The sequence below is a fragment of the Andrena cerasifolii genome, chromosome 5, assembly GCF_050908995.1.
Source record: "Andrena cerasifolii isolate SP2316 chromosome 5, iyAndCera1_principal, whole genome shotgun sequence".
Lineage (NCBI taxonomy): Eukaryota > Metazoa > Arthropoda > Insecta > Hymenoptera > Andrenidae > Andrena > Andrena cerasifolii.
In genome coordinates this window covers 7,670,721-7,687,700 of record NC_135122.1, presented here as the reverse complement: position 1 = coordinate 7,687,700, position 16,980 = coordinate 7,670,721, and the positions used below count along the sequence as shown (strand labels likewise).

General features: G+C 42.8%; 2 protein-coding genes across 5 annotated transcripts in view; one reads left to right on the top strand and one right to left on the bottom strand.

Moving 5' to 3' along the window:
* LOC143368653 (cilia- and flagella-associated protein 298) overlaps positions 1-16,980 on the top strand; it is a 79,043-nt gene that overhangs the window by 6,672 nt on the left and 55,391 nt on the right. The window lies entirely within an intron of this gene.
* Teh4 (tipE homolog 4 phospholipid transfer protein) lies at positions 489-15,929 on the bottom strand. 4 transcript variants are annotated; one of them, XM_076812468.1, is made up of 6 exons: positions 15,586-15,929; positions 12,605-13,017; positions 11,954-12,164; positions 7,817-8,292; positions 5,679-5,976; positions 489-3,672 (listed from the first exon to the last, which is right to left on the bottom strand). In XM_076812468.1, the coding sequence occupies exons 2-6, from the start codon at positions 12,745-12,747 to the stop codon at positions 3,394-3,396; spliced, it is 1,407 nt and encodes a 468-aa protein (XP_076668583.1). In that variant the 5' UTR covers positions 12,748-13,017; positions 15,586-15,929; the 3' UTR covers positions 489-3,393. The 4 variants fall into 4 exon arrangements, with proteins under 4 accessions (XP_076668583.1, XP_076668584.1, XP_076668585.1 ...); XM_076812469.1 differs by having other exon boundaries at positions 7,817-8,271; XM_076812470.1 differs by having other exon boundaries at positions 11,954-12,034.

The window sequence follows — 16,980 nt, the reverse complement described above, 5'->3', positions numbered from 1 at the left end:
GATACCAAATACAATTCAGAGCAGAATATTTATTGATTAATTCCAACAGGGGGTAGAAATGAATTCATGTAGGGTATTATTAATGCTGTTATTTTGACATGTGATATTTTACGTAGCATTAAAACGGCTTTTGACACTTTTATGTTTTGCAAACCTGGACTGTTGTCCAATATGTAAATAATCTTTGAACATGTACTCTTTCAGCATTACAGTGCATTGTACTATTGCATTCAAATCTAATGTGCATATCGAATGTTCATTTAATAACAATTAATGTATATTTTTCTCCTTTGTGAGTTATGTAATTATTACAGAAGAGAAAATTGATCTCCTTGCACTTGAAATGTCATGTTTGCCTTATTTTTAGAATACATTTGAGCCAACTAAGGTTCAGTTAACTCAATCTCCTTTAAAGTAGCTCGTTTGATTTGTAACATAATTGTTCGAAGAATGGAGATAGTTGAACGGAGAGGGAAGAATTTGTTAAACAATAATTTTATTATAAACGACACATGTATCATACATATACATCATTACAAATAGATTCGAACGATAAACGAGTACAACATGAATATACATTTACTTGTATAAGTACAGATTTCTTCAGTTTAGACTTGTTACACATCATACACCATTTACTTAACCCTTTCGCTGTTTAAATTTAGTACTTTTAAAAACTAGTCCCGTTTTCTGCTTCGTACTGTCTGTAGATTTGTATCCCTCTTCATTGGGCCCGGTTCGTCACAGGTTTATTAATATGACGAAAGTCTAAATTTATTTCTAATTTGAATTCTCGTCATTTCTGTATTCCTTTTTCTTTGTAACAACAAGAATATCTTTGATCTTTTATTTTGATTTACCATTCCATAGCGAAAGAGTTACGCTATTCGAAGACACGAGTGATTATAGTATATCGACATTTAGCATAAACGGAAGAAGGCACATAGACCGTGTGGTGAACTTGAAAATATATAATTCCGCTGGTATCCAGCATGTTTTACACGTGTCGAAGAGACACTGTCATTTCCAGCGTGAGTATAATACATTATAGTACCGTCTGTGCTCTATAGGAGAGAGGGAGGCAGAAGAAAAGTTTATTCTCCAAACAATAAGCTCAGAGTGTACGCGGAACAAACTAATTACCAGATATCGTGTTAAAAGCTATTACCTTAAAGTATGTTTGGTTTCTGTATCGATCATCATTATCAGTACCTAAAATTACACTTTCACCTGTTGATTAGATTGAAATCATGCATTCGTCGATATTTGTAAAAAATATCCCTTGGCCATTAAATTTTAAATTTCATCTTCTTTTATTCTTATCATTCGATACCAGAAAATATCGGTTTACTTAGGGGGCCAAGTTTTAATATTTTAAAACTCCAGGAAAGAAAGAAAGAGTAATTATATACAAAGTGTCTTAGTTCAATAGTTATGAATCCTGTTACTGGTAGTTCACTCGTATTTTTTAATTAATCAAGACCTTGGTGAACGAACTTTCTCTGTCTCTTATTCATCACAGATAATGCAGTATTATTTTAAACAAACTAGTGATCCCAAAATGTGTACAATGCAGCGTTCACTTCCTTTTACACGTTCTTCCAACAAGTTCATGACCACATAATATTTTATACGTCGACCTACGATACTGTATTCGATAGTAGCAACCTGCTTTAAGTTTCGTGTGTTACATATTGTATCACACAACGATATACCATTATCATTTAAGCATCTCATTATCGCCTAGAAGGTTCTTAAATTGTAAAAAACGACTCGAAATCAGAACTGACACTAGACGTCAGCGCAAAATGAACAGGCTCCAGTCATTGGAAATTCGCTGTCAACCGAAGACAGATCGGTTCTCGTGTACGCTCCTAATAACCTGGTGGTTTCTCTAATCTACTTTGTACATCGAAAGCATCGCGACAATAATGTCATTCGTGACTTGGCGTATCGCGTACATTGATAAACATGAATTTTTCACACCTAACAGGCGGGTCTAGCCTAATGTCGCCGCCAGCCGGCATCGTTCCCATTCTACTTTTTTTCTTCCCCTATATAAAATATTCATAGACATAGAAAACGCTCAGTACGCGCGGGGTCACCCATTAACGATAAGGAATTGTACGTTACTCGTGAATTCACGAAACACTATCTTAAACATTTACTTCAGACTTTGCGCTTCGATTAGTGTACGGTCCAAAATCGATCGTCGTAAGTCTTTGGGGTTACCTTAAGCCATGTTTCCACGCGTGCACAGTCCGCTAAAACATAATTAAAGTCCTCCAAAATGATCGTCTTCTATATCTAATTTTCTTTGATGCGCTGCGTCGTTGAAGAACGATCACTTTCGAGTACTTTAAGTTTGCTTCACACCGCTACTGTTCTAAGTGCAGTTGAACGTTATTTAGTCAGTTCGTTAAGAATAAATGGTTAGAAACTGTTGAAAGGCATCGGTGATAATGCAAAATATACACAGAATATATGCAAGTTGGATAATTATAGAATTACTTTGGCCCCTTACATGGGATACTCTGAAATATTTTGCGTTTAGCATACTCCATCTTCTTATTATTGGGAAGACCATTTAAGATCCATTGAAAGCTTCACCATACTTTTTTTAAATGTATCAACGAATCGTTTCTGTTATCACGTATCGATAATTGAATAATACCCGAAGAAATAAGAGACTTAAGTTGACCACATTTATTGTGCGCTCTCGCAGAAAGTGCATGAACGTAACGCATACTTTAGCAGTGAATCCCGTCGCATTCGTCAACGTGCACGTTTCAGTTAAACTCAACATCGAACGATTCAAAGACAACTATCTTCCCCAAAAAATATTTCTTCGTCCATAACATCTCTTTCAACGTATCCTTCGAGTGCAAGCTAGCACGTGACTTTTCAATTCGCAAAACTTTATACACCTCTGCTTTACTCTATTGCAAAAATATAGTGGTCTGTCTCCGCCTTCCGAAAGAACGCAATACACCTTCGATTATACTTACATTGCCCTGAAACATTTAATTTGGTATCCGAAATTCGACGAAGTCTGCCTTTAATATTCTCAGCTTCGCATAATGTACAGCCTCGCACTATTTTCACCGGCACGCTGGCTCCTCCTCAAGGAATTCGTTCGATTTTAATTCTAAACCACTGGACGCGACGTTCACCTGTGCCCGGCACTTCCGTTGCGCGCGACACGCGAGGCGCGTTCGCGGTGCAGTGGAACGTTCCTTCTTCGGCATCGATCAAATTCACTGTAATTTTAATCGAGGGACGCAACGTGGCTCGGCTTGTCCCCGTTTAAAACGAGTCCTCAGCCTCGTCGGTGTCGATCAATGGCACCCTCTCGTAACCTAGGGAGCTGCTCGTCCCGGGGGGCTTAAACTGCTAAAGCGCCATACTTTTAATCTCGTTCTCGTTCATCTGACCTTGGGACGACGATGGTGTGGCCTCCACCAGCCCTTCGTCCTCGCCCTCCACCGCCTGCTTGTCCACGCAGTACCTGCACCGCATTTTAGCGTCGTCGCCCACCTGCACCGATCGCGTGATGATCACCAGCGTCGTCAGGCTAATGACGAACAAGCCTGACGGCACGATGATGGCGATCAGCAATTCCGTTCGCGTCTTGTTCAGGTCGAAGCGTGCCACGACGAAGAACGAGTTGTTCTGCAAGCAACGTGTTCACGTCGACGGGGTTAGGCACAGGCGTCTAGGGGAAAGCGGAGGGCGTTTGTGGGATCGTCGATTGTCTAGCGGAATTCCTGGTGGTGATGCGGAACGCGCGGGTGGGGAAGGAACAGTTGGGCAATGATTTGTCGGAATGTAATTTGTAATTTTCACTGTCAGAGTTACCGTACGGGGATGAATTTTAATGTCAAGGGAAGAATATTTTGTAAATTACTTAGCTAGATGTTAACCCGGCGTTGGTAAGGTGGTGTCTCACAGACCCCAAAGATTTTAAATTGACTACAAGTTTTTAACAAAACGTGGCAGTGAATCGTTATTTAGTTCGTTCATTATATGAGCTACAAGGAGCATATTTTTGTTGAAAATTATGGATATTTAATTAGTTAAGTATGTTTGGGTAGTAAAAATTTAATTTGGTGGATCTGTGTTTTTGTTCTGTAAAATTTCACGGCACTACGTAAGCTCATATTAATTAAAGATATGGATTTCTATGATACACTGAATTATTTGCGGGGGTCTATGGGACCCCACCTTACTACTCTTGTTACATTTCCTCACCTTACCAACGCCGGGTTAAACACGTATTTATAACATAAATGCCTGAATACACGTTGAAATGGTTACGTGCTGCCTCCGTTTACGATTTACCCAATTTCAGGGTATCATTGCAACTTCGTTCCGCGCTATGCGTTCCACTCTACCTCGGCAATTGCCTCATAGTCAGCTGCGATGGAAAACGCTGACAGGCGCCACGCGAAATCGTTTTCACGATAGGGTCGTTAATAAAACGCGAAGCACCATAAATAATATACACTCCACGTTTACAATTTCACGATTTCCTGCTGAAAATTCTATACGTGTGCACGCACCAGAACTCAGTTTTCCTATTTAATACCGAGGTTTATCTGGAGCCTTGGCGCGTACAGTTTAAAAAAAAAAGAATCGGAATAATTAAAGACAGCGCACCCTCGGCGCGCTTCAGAATTCACCTGGTGGAAACAGAAGACGAGGGACGATCGTTAAGGGTTTCTGTACGACGTTGTTGCAAAATAATTTCCCCGAGGATTTAATTAATGGAAACGAACAACGGTCTGCGCGGCAGCTTTCTATCGAGGAATGGGAAACACATTGTTCGCCTCGAATAAGATGTAATTCGCGTGGATCGCTCATTAAACCATGCCCCGCGCTGAATAAAGTGAGCCGGCGATTACATAACACTATTATCTGTTTGCTCGTCGGAACGTTCAAAGAGGCGCCTCTTCGCATTGTTAGCGCAAAATAGGGCACGGAGTAATTGTGCTCTGGCCTCGTAATCCTAAAGAACCATCAGTTACAACATCAATTATTTACCGACGAAGCTCCGCGAGCGAAATTCCCTTCCTATACCGTTTCAGTTCGACAGGACTCGGCTTTCATTCGACGGAACGTCAATTCATTAAAAAGTTTGAACGCCTGATGGAATAAAATTACACAAATCGGTGGAATCCAGTTAAAAAGTTTATCGCGCGAAGATGAAAGCGCGACGTGCAATTTTCGTAATGAAATTAAGCCGGGAATCCACCGTGAAGCTAAGCTATGCTATGCGATGCTATGTTTTAGCTTAGTTTTTGGTGGAAACGATTCCATAAAAATGTATTGAAGCTAATTTCTTTGAAACGTAGCATGGCGTAGCATAGCATAGCGTAGCTTAGCTTAGCATCCCGTTGGATTCCCGGCTTCAGTCCGTTTCGAGTGCATTCTCCTGTTTTCATTGCGGAGCTACCTTGTTCCGCGCGAAACACCCTCTGTCGCAAGAGTATGCAAGTATGAAATATTTCCCTCGAACCTTTCGTCACTTGCGGCTTCCTTTAGAGATTTGAAAGGAGCCTGATTTACGGGAGTATAAATTTTTCTGCCGGTTATTCTCCGTTTCGAGAGAAGTATATTCCATCTCTGAAAAGTAATATGCTTCTGACAAACTAGAAGATTCCAGGGGAATAGCGTACCTTGTTATAATAGCAGAGGTATCTGCTCTGCGCCGTCTGATTGTCGCCATCTCGCCCATGACTGGTCAGAAAATCTTTACATTCCCCCTTGAGCGTGTTGACGCAACCCTCCAGGTTGATGTAGAGGCGGGAACTATTGTAGATCGTGAGGGATCGTTGGGCCGGCACGTAGGCGTTCGTCGGATCCAGCTGATGCGGCAAGCTCTTCTCGTATATATTCAGAAAGCTCGTGAAGTTGATGTACGGCTGGGGCACCGTGATCTCCTTTAACAGGGTGCCGTTCACGCAATCCTCTGCCCTGCGAAAGCAAAGTCGACGGAAAATTCATGAAACCGCAAGCGCTGCGTGCGAATTCTCGCTGACGGTCTCACTGTATGACAATCTGCAAATCACTTTGGCTTGGAGCTTCGGTATTGGCAATTTTTCAGCGGCCAATTTATGAAATTCCTGATGGGAATATTCCTTTGTCCGGAATATACTACACAGCAACATGTCCATGTACGTGAATACGATTTAACCTAAATAACTGTTAATAATCGCGTGTGTTTTTCTGAAAATATCCCCACAGCTACAGGGTATAGTACACCTACGTACACACGCGTAAAGGCAGTGTTTTCTTCCTCCGAAACAGTCATTTAAGAAAGGCAAACGATATTTCTGCTATCCCCCGATTCCTTGCTATACTTCGCCTTTCGTAAACACATCTCGAGCGAAATCTTCCCTCCCTCAAGAAAGACTGTCTTTCATTGGTCCACGTGGAGGAACTTTTCCTCTTACGTCGCTCGTTGTGCTCGCTCTGCCGAGCGTTTTATTCGTCCTCGAACGATGTATTCGTGGAAATAAGAAGGCAGGCGTGGGGGTTTCAAAATAAAAGAATCACACGAGGGAACGCATGAAGGAGAGAAAGTCGGAGTTGGGGATGAGCAGCGCAGAGCGGCAGGATCAATGGTTGCCATGGAAATATACCACCCTTATCGGTATCTCCAAGACCCTAAGAAAGAGACGGAGTACGGGGAAACGTCACGTGTTCTCTGTGAGGAGTAATTGATACCGGATACGACGCGGAGGAATGCAAATTTGAATCGTCCTCGGAGGGGAATTGCCAGAAGCTGCCGCCAGGATGGAACCGCCGCTGTATCGTACATTCGATCGAGAATTTCACGCTTATTAATCCGCACAAATGGTTCGCGGGCGGGCGATCCGCAGATCCTATTGGTGCAAATTGGTGCGTGAACACGATGCGATTGCAGGCAAACAGATTCACGACAATATGATTACCTATGACGTAATTCGCCGTGCCGACGCGCTTGTACGTATCACCCTGAGAGGTTCAGAGAGGGTGGTTGGGTGATTTCGGCAGCTACGGAATTGGAAATTGCCCCCTGAAAGGACAAAAGGATGGTAGGCATGCTATTTGTTCAGATTGCAGGATCGACATTGGAATTTCAATGGTAGCTTCTAGCTTGTCCATTGTGTACCGTCACTGCTTCTCCCCGACTACATTTTTACGAAAACTACAGATCCCTTGGATTGAAAGGAAGAAAGTATGAGGGTAAACTGGACGGACTATCGGCTCCTTTAGCCGTTCGGAGTCGTTGACCCCAAGTGCGTCGAACTCTCGCGCCCATCCTCTCTCTCTCTCTCTCTCTCTCTCTCTCTCTCTCTCTCTCTCTCTCTCTCTCGATCACCTCAATTGCACAGGCTGACACTGAACCCATTCAGGCCAATAATACGGATACTCGCGGCTGTTTGCTCCCTGACATCTTAATTACATCGGCAGACATCGAGTCTACTCGAACGTACTACTCCCCTTTATCGGATTTGCATTTAGGAGCCCCGGTTGTCGCAAAAGATTGATATATCATCAGTGGGTATCGATCGAACGATCAGAATGGCATTACGCAACGGAATTTAATTCGTAGGAATTCGTACCGCAAGCTGCTCGGACAGTTGAAGCAGACGGTGTTGAAGCTGACTTGATTCATATTAGTTCGAACGTCGAATGAGGATTGTCCTTACTGTTTTCATTATAAAAGTTGGAAGCCGGATGTGAACGCGAATAAATGTGTGAGTCACTCCGTGCTATTTACGGGATCGCTGTCAGCGGAACGAATGAGTGATTAGTTAGTGACTTTTACCTTACGAGATCCCTTTCTTTGCTAACGACCATACAGCTAGCAACGATGCTCCCATTCTGGTGATCCCAGACTTTCACAGGCGTGGTCAGCCTGGTTCCAAGCAAACTTCCATTAGCCTTATTTAAGGCGACGCCGCGCTCGCATTTCGCCGCGATGACGTTGTCGTCCTGCATGAGGAACACGTTCACGTCGGCGGTGGCGATATTCGGGCAATAACGATCGCAGCGGAACGGGCTCTTGATCTTCGTGCATCTGGAGCTCAGACAGCTGAAGAAGCCGTTCAGCTTCATGTTGTCCTTCTCGCTGTCCACCACGATGCCGTCTGCCTTGTGATGGCACAGCATCAGCTCGCTGATGTTGGAACAGTGGCCGAGGCTGCAGTTGAACACCCCTGAAAGTACGCTGCACTCGCTGCCGTTGTTGCAGTTGTACCTTTTCACCGAACCCATGTTCACCTGGGAAAAGAAATTCACCGACTTCGAACGGTATGAAGGATGAAGATGGAAGAATCGGCAGGGAATGTTTCTATCAAGAATAAATTTAATCGAGTAAGGAACATTTTAATAATTCTTATTCGTACAACTCCATTCGCAGAAAGCGATTCAGATAGTCGTAGCTACGTTTTATTCAGCTAATCCTGTGGCTTGGAAATCAGTTAAAATTTGGGTTTGTTTAAAAAAGCTTAGTTTGTAATAAGCTAAACTAAAATAATCAGATTTATCGATGAAAAGCTGTTCCTAAAGAACTCTGCTTGCACGCGTGCAGAAGTAAAAATTTTCTCTTAGAATTTAATATTTATTAGAAATAGGTGGTTTATATAACTTCGTGGATGGTTAATTGGAATCCTCTTGACTGGCAAGGGACAGTGTGTTTCGTAAGAGATTTGAAAATCGAGTAATTAATAGCAAGAGACAAAATTTCGTCTTTTTAAGTGGAAGAGATCACGCATAAGTCAGACACAGGTGCAGATTTCACTATATGGGCTCGTAAAAAGTTACAGCAACTGTATTATCATCGATGAAGCATACAGACTGATATAATTAACAATTATACACCATTATATTCTACTTGTGTCGATTAATACTATTTATTAATCATACAATTACGTGGTTAAACGTATTTCACGAAATGTTCCGCCACTTTTTGTCCTGCGCAATGTTTATTCCAATGTCCATAGGAGAGTAAAATTTATCCTGTAATATGTCCCATAGATATTTTGTTATCCCATAAAAATTTGTGGAATTCAGACGAATATGTAGGTCGAAAATACAGCACTCCCTCATCTCGCCGCTTTTATTTTCTGGTCCATTCCCCTGAGTGCAAGTTGTATTCCGCTCCCCGACATGTTTGCTATTCCCATGTATAGAAATTCTGTATGATTGATGGTTGATTTTAGATTAGTTTCATTACTTTCCGCCACGTTCGACTCGCCGTGATAACAAGTTCTTCGATAACTGAAAGAGTTTTCGCACAAAGTTTCCAACAAAAGGTAGAAAATATTAAATAATAATGTACTTTGATGAATAAATGTGCTTTGAGGCACAAGTATTCGCATTATCCATGAGAAGCAAATGGTATCGCAACGTAAATAGCTTATTTTATTTAAATATTAATGAGATTACGTGCTTTTTAACTTGCAGCCGTGACACGTAACTAATGTTATTATTAAAAGTTAATAAGCAACCACCAGCGTTGAGCATCAATATCGAAACAAATCGATAGATCTTCCAATGAAACGACTAAACTCCGTTCGATCTTCGATGAAGACAGGTAACGCTAAGTTAATCGATAAAAGGTGTGGCAGACGAGCACGACGCGAGCCATTAGAAAGTAATTCAAGACGACGAACTCGATCGGGAGCGTTACGTAGCAAGTAAACGAGGTTACTGCATCAAAGTAACCAGTGCCAGTCTATGTTCATTGCATTAGCTAAACTTCGTGATATCACGTTACATTGTTTCACATGTACGGAGGCTTGGTTTCATTAAAAGAAACTCTTCCACTTAACGTTTACACGTCTCCAATCGAGCATACAAACTAGGAACATTATCTTAATATCTGATGTCAATTTTGCTCTCCTCAAAATATATTTTTAATTACAAAAACCTAGGAGACAATTCAATTTTTAAGGCCGAAGCAAACCCTAAAATTGAGCACAAATAAAAACACTTGTACGCTTTAGATTCTTTTTCGTTCAACAATATACTCGAAGAAGAAAAGCGAACCGACGTCCGACAATCAGATAACATCCCCTCTAAGGTGATCTCGTATCAAGGCAGCATGGCGATTAATAGTGCGCCCCTCGGTCACGCTGTCCTCGAAGCTATTATATTTCTTTCCACTTTTTCACCCGTCTCCCGTGGCAGCTTCACCTATCCAGAAAGCACTTTGCTCTGGGGATAACCGATCTATTCGCAGTAACTTATTCAGCGGCTCTTTTGCAGCCGACACTATGAACCAGTGTTCGTGAAACGCGTCATCGTCACTTAAAAATGAACGTGCACGCGGGCCGTTCTTTTTCAGCGATCCTTTTCCCGCGTAACCGGATTTTTATCCACTAATACCGTTAAAGCAACGTTTATCGAACTACTCGTCGCCCGGCTAATTAAAAAGAAAGCGCAGTCTACGGCTTTGCAGCGAGCCACTGATCCGCGTCTTTTGTGCTCACGGAAGTACCAGAAGCAGAGAGAATAGCGTTCCAATGTGGGCATTAGCGAGATCGTTAGAAATTACTTCTCACGGAAGCCTGAACGGGCTTAAGTGTTTGAAACGTAAGAGCGAAACCTACTGGGGAATTGATTTTGAAGTTAATACGAGGGAATACGATTCTTGTTAAGGTAGATGAAAAGTTCCGAATAGTTAGAATGCACAGGACTTTTGTACATCTAATTTAAAAAATACTTTCATTAGTAGATACTGAACTGTAGGACAACGGTACTTAATATCGCCTGGGAAAAGTTAAATTGCTGGTAATCGAATAATAATTGATATTTTGTATAGAATTTGTTTCAAAGTAAAGAAAGATTATTCATGTTTCATGTAGCTTAAGTTAGAATCGTTAATACCCATAAATGTTTAATTAGCACTCGAAAAACGTAAGACATGCAAAAATCGGGTGCTGAAAAAAGTGTACCTAATATCGCCTACTGAAGAAATATAAATAAGTAATTTTCACATGTGTTTTTACTATTTTTTGCTATATATACGTATGTTTAGGTACTAATTCAGTTCATGAGCGATAAATTTTAGTGCTTGCTTTGCGAGGTATAACGAGTGGCGGTATTACGAACATGAACGGTATTTGGTACCGTTACCCTACCTAGTAATTCGAGGGGATGTCGAGTAGGATATAAAAAGGAAAGCAATATCCGAAGTAACGTTGCGTTTGAAGTGATTCTTAATAATTACAGGCTGAAAGTGTCTAACGTTAGGGCAAGGTTACGTCGTCGAGCGAACGCGAGACATCGATTCCCGTCAGTGGACGTGAGTAATGGAAAATTGCTGTTGTCGGTAGGATCTATCGCGGTTATCACTTAACAGTGTTCCCGTTGATGCGCGAGACGTATTTTTCCGCACGCTCCCGCGGGAAGCGCAGCTACAATGCTCTACTCAGATCAATTTATTCCTCGTTGCATCTCCGCCTGGAGTAAACGGTAAGGTATGCAACCGCCATGGAAGCCAGCCATTTGCCTGCTGAGGGCATTACACTCCCAGAGGGAAGGTCGAAAAATATTACACGCCGGCGTTTGCACGCGGCTACGATGGAGAAGCCAATATCGGCCATGTAAAAGATTCAGTAAACGTTGAAAGTTATATCGGGCGCATGGTTTGCGCTACGTGCTAGATAGATCTTGAAAGATGCAGAGGGTGTGGGAGGTTCCCGTAAATACGAGTGTGTCGGTAGAATTTCGCGCGGTGGTCACTTCAGGGCTATATTCAGTTCTAAGAAATAACGAGGGATGTTTATATAAAGATATGACTTCTTTAACCTTGTCTCCGAGGTATAGCTGTGTCTCTCGCTCGAACAATTTGCCCGATAAAAATAAGTTGGAATAAGCTCGCTGTAGTTCTTAAATAACCGGGCACAGTGGTAGAACGGTGGCGCGGAACGGCGGGGAAGTTAATGGCGATGCATACCTTCGGGCAGGATATGCTGTTGAATTTCGTGCAGTTCTCGAACACGACGTCTGTGCCATTCCTCCTCACGGTCGCGTGAATCTGAGGGCAAAAGCCAGTGGTTCTTGTTAAGCACCACTCCCCGCAACTCGCCCAGCCACAATTATTAGCTAAGGTGGTGTTGATGGTTTGGCACATGACTGGGTCTGGTTCGATCCCCGCGTGAAAGGCTCTGGAATTAATTGCGTCGGATTCATTAATATTTCCCTGAAAACGGAGCTGAAGTTCGCGTGACGAAACACCCTGGTCCGCGTGTTCGTGGCCCCGGCTATTTGTCGCGTTTGTCGACGGTCTTTAATACACTTTCTGACGTGCTGGATATATGATACAGGAGGAAGTAGTTATCGAAACCAAAGCTAATAGCCCTAAAGTACTTCTATAAATAATTATTCTTTCACCGTGCGGACTTTGTTGCAAAGTACGTACGTTTGAGTCGTTCGTGACGTAAACGAAAGCGATCTATCGTATTCGATGTTAGATGAAAATGATAACTTAAGGCGGAGGCGAGGTCGCATAACAGGTTATAGATCTCCAAGGAAATTAAGGCCGGACGAGTCGTAACTTAATTACCATCGGCCTTGGGCAATTAATCGATGAAACGTTGTCGTTTACCTGTGGGACGGCATGTAGATTGCCACGCTTAGATAAACCAGGGCGACGCAGCTGATGACAATGGTGAATTGACAGAAGCAGATACTGCCGCATATCCTGCGATCCTGTTCCGGTATCAGGCGACGCTTGTGCTTTCGTCCCATCGCGAGTATCCGATCGAATCGATTCCCCTTCTTTTCCCTCAAGCCTCCCGCGACAGCCACTTCCGAATGGATCACTATAAATCGTCTTTCATCGAGTTCAAAGCCTCTTCAAACTCGACCACTCACTCCTCGAACCATTTCCTTCGAATCGTTCCCACGGGGATGGAACTCTCTGTACCATCGGTGCACTTCTTATCAGAATTCATAGACCTACACTGTGTACGTAGCGGAACCACTCGGTCGAGAAAGAAACGTGCCTGTAGAATTATTCTGTAAAATGAAACGCGATCCGTTAGTCAGATATTTCTGCAGTAATGTGTTTCGTCAGTTTTAATTTACAACTTTTCAGAAGGAAGTTCTTTCAAGTTCTGAAGAATGGAAAGAACGTGGTCGACGCAGCATTGCGCCCGCAATTATCAACTCGTTCTTTTCGCAGAGTTGATTTCCCCTTTTTAAGTGAAACGATTATACTTGTTGCTCGTGCAAGCTAATTTATTGTCCGGATGCCGAAAGAAGCTTTTAAAAGTGTAACTTCGTTCCCTAGCCTAGTAGACGCGAGTAGCTCCCCTAGAAACTTGCCCCGTCGCTGCATGTTGCAAGCTACAGTGTACTTTACAACAGGTGTCTTCTGCCCAGCCAGCAAAAATATTCTGCTCACGAACGAGCCGTCGCGGTTCATCGATTCCGAGGGACTGGCGTACTATAAAAATTCTGGCCACTCGAGGGCGTACCCACGCCGAACTATTTGCCTTCCATTAGGAATATCTCTCTGTAAACGGATCGATCTGCCGTTCGAAGTTCGCGCTACGTTTCGCGAGGTGGAGCAGAGTTTGCCCTTGTTAAAAATGATATCACCGGCGCTGCGAAAGGTCGCATCGATTTTCCAGTTACGTAAGGTCATGATTTTGCATAAGTTTCGATAACTCACATGCGACCGAAAACGCCACTTCAATTACACGATTATACTTGACGTTGGGATCACGGTTAACGCGGCGACTTTCAGGTGAAAGTTCGCAACTTTCAACGACTTCCTGTGTCTGCGCTGGTATAAGCGTCGGGAACTTCATATCGATCGAACGACTTCGTAAGAAGTGCCTTTCTTTCTCCATCTCTTTCAGGCATCTATTCACTTAGCTTCCACGACTTCATCTGGAGGGCCGCGTTGTTCGACCCCTGACTTTTCAGAGGATCTGAGTCACCGTTCCCATGAATCTCTAGTCTCGTAAAAGTGGAGAAATCGCGGAATTATTGATTCGGTTGCTAGAAATTGGAGGACACCAACGCGTCACTTAAGCGAGGAAATGCCACGAGGAAAGTGATTTCGCAGTGTAGGCGTTAACCGTCTTGGAGGGATTTCGGTAACTGAAATGCACAGACCGAGGTAAAGCGCTGGATTTTTATCTCGGCTTTCCACCTAACTCAATTTCTCTCGCCTTTTCCTTTATAGAACACAAGGGGAAAGTAAAGGGAGCATCTGTAGTTGAAATTCCTCGATTTTATTTTAGCAAACTTTCCGAGCATCGTTGGTAATTCAGACGACATTTTCATAGATTTTCTATTACAGGTAATGCGTTTTACGCGGATTCGAAATCTGAACAGGGGGTTTTACGATTCTTATAGATAAGTTTATAACATCGTGGCTGATTATCTATCATCCTCCGGACTCCTTTTAGCGCTAACGCTTTCTATCTGTTTTCCCTGGCTACCTTCTTGCGTCTGCCCCATCGATTCTTCTTTTTTCCTCGATGTTATTCACGTGTCAACCTTAATGCACTTAAGGCAATTACCGGGTTTTAACTTCATTAGATGTAGCGCTAGTGTAAACAGGTGCACTCTGCCGGATGACGTGCAATTAGTTACTCGTAATCCCATTACCGCGTAAGGGACGATCGCTTAACGGCCATTCGTGAATAATGCCTATCGATTCTGGGAAACTTAGGCTCCACTAAACGCGCACCTTTAGGAGGCTTCTTAAATGTTCTCACGCATGGGGGCGATCTAATGGCTTTGAATTGCATACAGAGGTGATTGTTGAAGTCATACAACTATTCCCCTGTTTCGACGGTAGGTTGATAATGATAGCGTGATTACATCATACTACGATATATTAATGAGGGTAATACAGTGTGCTAGCTAGTATTCAATGTATTTGTAGAAACAGATTACTTCCGTTTTGAAAACTTGTGTCTAAAATATATAATTTGAAAGAATTCATCAGTGGCACGATGAAAATTGGTCTTAATATTCTGCGAAATATAACGGAGAGTAATTCCTAATGTTGCGGTAGAAGAAAGTAATTACAGGAGTGCAGAACAATAAAGAAATGTTTAAAGTAGCTAGTAACACTTAATGTTTAGGTCCGAAATTGTCCATTGACGATCTTTTTTTTTTAACTCAGATGTGAAATCGAGACGAAGGATTTCAAAGAATTTCGAAACAAGGTAAATATCTTTCGAATAAACTTTAGATCTTACAATCTTCTGTGTGCACTGAGGCGCGTCCCCCAGAAAACGCTGCGCAAACACTTACGGCCAACGTGCTCGCGATACGATCGACGTGTTTTACCTTCAGGACTACCAAGAGTGCCACTAAATGTCAGCTGTTTTTTCGATCGAGGGCACTCGACGATTAAATGCCATTTTTCGTTTTTCTTTTCTTTAAGTCGGTCAAAGTTTGCGGTATATTTGAGACACTCTAGACGCACGCCGAAATTTCTTAACCAAAGACAGAGATGAAGATCTCTCAACGATTTAAAATAAATTTAACTCGTAGAAAAACGCAATTACATCTAACATTGGAATCAATTCCAGGAAGAAGAATGTTTAAATCATCACTGACCATTGCTCAGCCGACGGAGAACTTGTCACAGTAATTCATTCGATGTCAGAGCAAAACCAGCATCGAACTGGCTCAACTATATCGTGATCACTGAACTCCCCAATGTTTTTCATTCGAACCGGAATCGCGAGACTGTATCGCACGATCCCCGTGTACGTGTCGATCGAACTTGGATTCTATCTCGCCCTTTCGAACGCGACGATGGCTGGTCGACAACGGTGCAGCGTGCTCGCGTTTTCATTTCCATCCATGTTTCGCCCGTGTCATTGCTTTCTGGCGGCGCGTTGACATCGAGGAGAACGAAAGCTCCCCCGGGTTCCACGGCGTCGAGTGACCGCGAAGCACCCACGCAACCCCGACGACTGTTTGAAAACAGGGCTGGCCGTCGAGCGTATCGCTCGCGACCTCCCCCATGTCGAGCTTGCGCCCTGAAGTTCCGTGGCGTTTATGGGGAGCTGCACGATTTGCCATTCTTGCGCCGAGACCACCTAACAAAAGCGCCAGCAAAGCTCGAATTTTCCGCGGGCGACCGCCTACGACTACCTCCTCGCTCCTGCCCCCTCGTCCTCGAGGACAGATTCTTGCGTTTAAGGGTCGATTAATTAGAAGATGAACAAGTCGTTTGTCGAATTCTCCGGTTCCTATGATCCATTAGGTTCGCTGTGGATAGAATGAAAGGATTCAAATGAACTAAGAACATTTCTCTTCGCCTAGTAGAAACGGTGGGGTTTGTTGGACTGTTGGTTGAGAGTTGGAGTAGTTTATTTGTTAGAAGCGAAAGGTAGGGGTAGGTAATGAGATCGTTTTGAATATCAAGGTGCACGTTTCAGTAAGTGAGTAGTACCGGTATGTTTTAATCTAAACTTCGAGCAGTCTGGTTTGATTAATTCTATGAAAGTTCAATGTATATCGTACGTCGTATTTATTAGGAATGTTTCTGAAAGCTGAAGCGATACCTGCCCCGTGAACATTGGAGTGATTCAGTGAATAACGTGCAACTGATACGCAATGCATATGACATGCATAAGTGTTCTGCAGGAGTCAGTAATAACGTACAGCTTCAGTATGGAGTTTCAAGTACCAGAAGCATTCATTGTGTACATGTTGCACAATAGTTTCTCCAAGTTCCCAGCTTCCGACAGGTTCCCGCGGAGCTTTAAATGCTCGCGAAATTCATCGAGTAACAAGCGTAATAATTTTATACAACACTAGCTTTACTACTCGGCTTCGTCGGAAATTTACATTCTGATTTTATAAAAGAAATTATTTTCTGGGTTTTTTGTGAGAGTAGTCACATTCATCTGGATTAGCCAGGCACTATGAACCAGGCAATTGGAGCACTGATTTATTTAGAAAAGGGACAAAAGGGACACGTTGAAACGAAAAATTGTTCCT